Here is a 2016-nt window from a genome sequence, read left to right as displayed (position 1 = left end):
ATAGATAGATAGATAGATAGATAGATAGATAGATAGATAGATAGATAGATAGATAGATAGATAGATAGATAGATAGATAGGTGAAGTAGCGCTTTGTTTCATTCACAAAACTGCAGCAGATACTCAGTGTTATTGCAAAGTCTTTTTCTAATTCCATCGCAGCTTCGGAAACAACTTCCGTATCGTCAGCATTAAATTCTGTGATTTTTTTTTCCAGGGTGGAATTGGTTTAAACGTGGCGCAGATGATTGTGGAATTAATCAGGGACAAAAGAAAAATTGTTGATCGAATTACTCACTCACAAATCGATGAGTTTGTGAGTCTCCTGCAGAAGAATCAGGTATGTTCACATTTTTTTCAATTTAATCTGATATAGTTTATATGCCAACTAGTGAACAATAGCGTCGGATTTATTTTATATGCCAACTGGTGAACAATGGCGTCTCATTTGTTTTATACGCCAACTGGTGAACAATACCGTCTCGTTTATTTTATATGCCAACTGGTGAACAATAGCATCAGATTTATTAATGTGCCAACTGGAGAAAAACAACGTCTGTGCATTCTATATGCCAACTGGAGAACAATACCCTCGGATACATTTTATATGCCAACTGATGAACTATAACGTCTGGTTTATTTTATATGCTAATCTGTGAGCAACAGCATCTATGGTGAACAATAGCGTCGTATTTATTTTATATGCCAACTAATGAAGAATAGCTTCTGATTTGTATTACCTGCCAATTGGTAAACAATAGCTGCATGGTTACAGGTTTTCTACAGTAACTAGTTTACAGCTTTTTTGTTGATGTCAGCGGCAGAACATGGCAATTAAGAATTGATTCTTCCAAAAACACCAAATTTTCCACCAAGGGTTATATACTCCGCCGCCAATAAATAAGCAATATGATATAATGCCTCGTGGTACTTTCGAGTTATCCTTCGTGTTGCATCAACTTAGATAGCAAAATAAAATTCATGGCTTCACTGGTGATAATTTTGTAAGTAATGGATAGGAAAATGCAGGTAGTTCTTTACAGCTGTTTCTGGGATAGGTGCTCATTAGAAGCTGCTTTATGAATTGTCTCTACATATACGTATATTGGTGCAAGTTTGTATATATGTAATAGCACGGGTGTAAGACGTGCGATTAGCCTAATCCATCGTCAGAAGAAGAGTGAATATATACAGCGATATCACAATATATATTCTTTTCTGCTCTAAGCACAAGGCCTGAAATTTTTGAGGGGAGGGTGCCAGTCGATTAGATCGACTCCAGTACGCAACTGGTACTTAATTTATCGACCGTGAAAGGATGAAAAGCAAAGTCGATCTCGGCGGAATTTGAGCTCAGAACCTAATGGCAGACGAAATACTGTTAAGCACTTCGCCCGGTGTGCTAGCGTTTCTACCTCGCCGCCTTCATATCACAATATATATATATTAACAGAGATGTAGATATATAGGTAAACGAATCGAATTGCGGAAGATATATTAACAGAGATGTAGAAATATAGGTAAACGAATCGAATTGCGGAAGATATATTAACAGAGATGTAGAAATATAGGTAAACGAATCGAATTGCGGAAGATATATTCATAAAATAGGCACTATATTTTTGACAAGCAGTAAAAAGATGAAAAAAGATAATTGTAATTAATTATTGATTATTTTTACAGAATTATAGATTTCTCGACCTGCTTCAAGTGTTGTGTGTATGCGATGAAATTGCCATACCTAACAACCAGACATACATTGTACAGCAATGGCTACAGAAAGACAGGGTAAGTTACTTTAATACGTGTGTATTCACATAGGTTTATGTATTTAACCACTTGTGAAGTACACTACCGTTTGTATATACATATTTATATAAGTGTATATATGTGCGCGTGTATGTGTGTGTGAGTGTGTATGTGCATATGTAGTGTGTGTGTGAATATATATGTGTCACTCTATATATATATTATAATGTATATCTATGTATGTACATATATATATATATATATATA

The 2016-nt window shown here is 35.1% G+C and overlaps 1 protein-coding gene across 1 annotated transcript in view; it reads left to right on the top strand.

The window, feature by feature from the left end:
- LOC106877374 (uncharacterized) overlaps positions 1-2016 on the top strand; it is a 101948-nt gene that overhangs the window by 27901 nt on the left and 72031 nt on the right. Inside the window, exons 14-15 of the mRNA XM_052977151.1 lie at positions 218-340; positions 1684-1788. Coding sequence (XP_052833111.1) covers positions 218-340; positions 1684-1788 — 228 coding nt within the window. The remainder of the gene's footprint in view (positions 1-217; positions 341-1683; positions 1789-2016) is intronic.

The sequence above is a fragment of the Octopus bimaculoides genome, chromosome 27, assembly GCF_001194135.2.
Source record: "Octopus bimaculoides isolate UCB-OBI-ISO-001 chromosome 27, ASM119413v2, whole genome shotgun sequence".
Lineage (NCBI taxonomy): Eukaryota > Metazoa > Mollusca > Cephalopoda > Octopoda > Octopodidae > Octopus > Octopus bimaculoides.
This window is presented reverse-complemented; position numbering and strand designations above follow the sequence as displayed.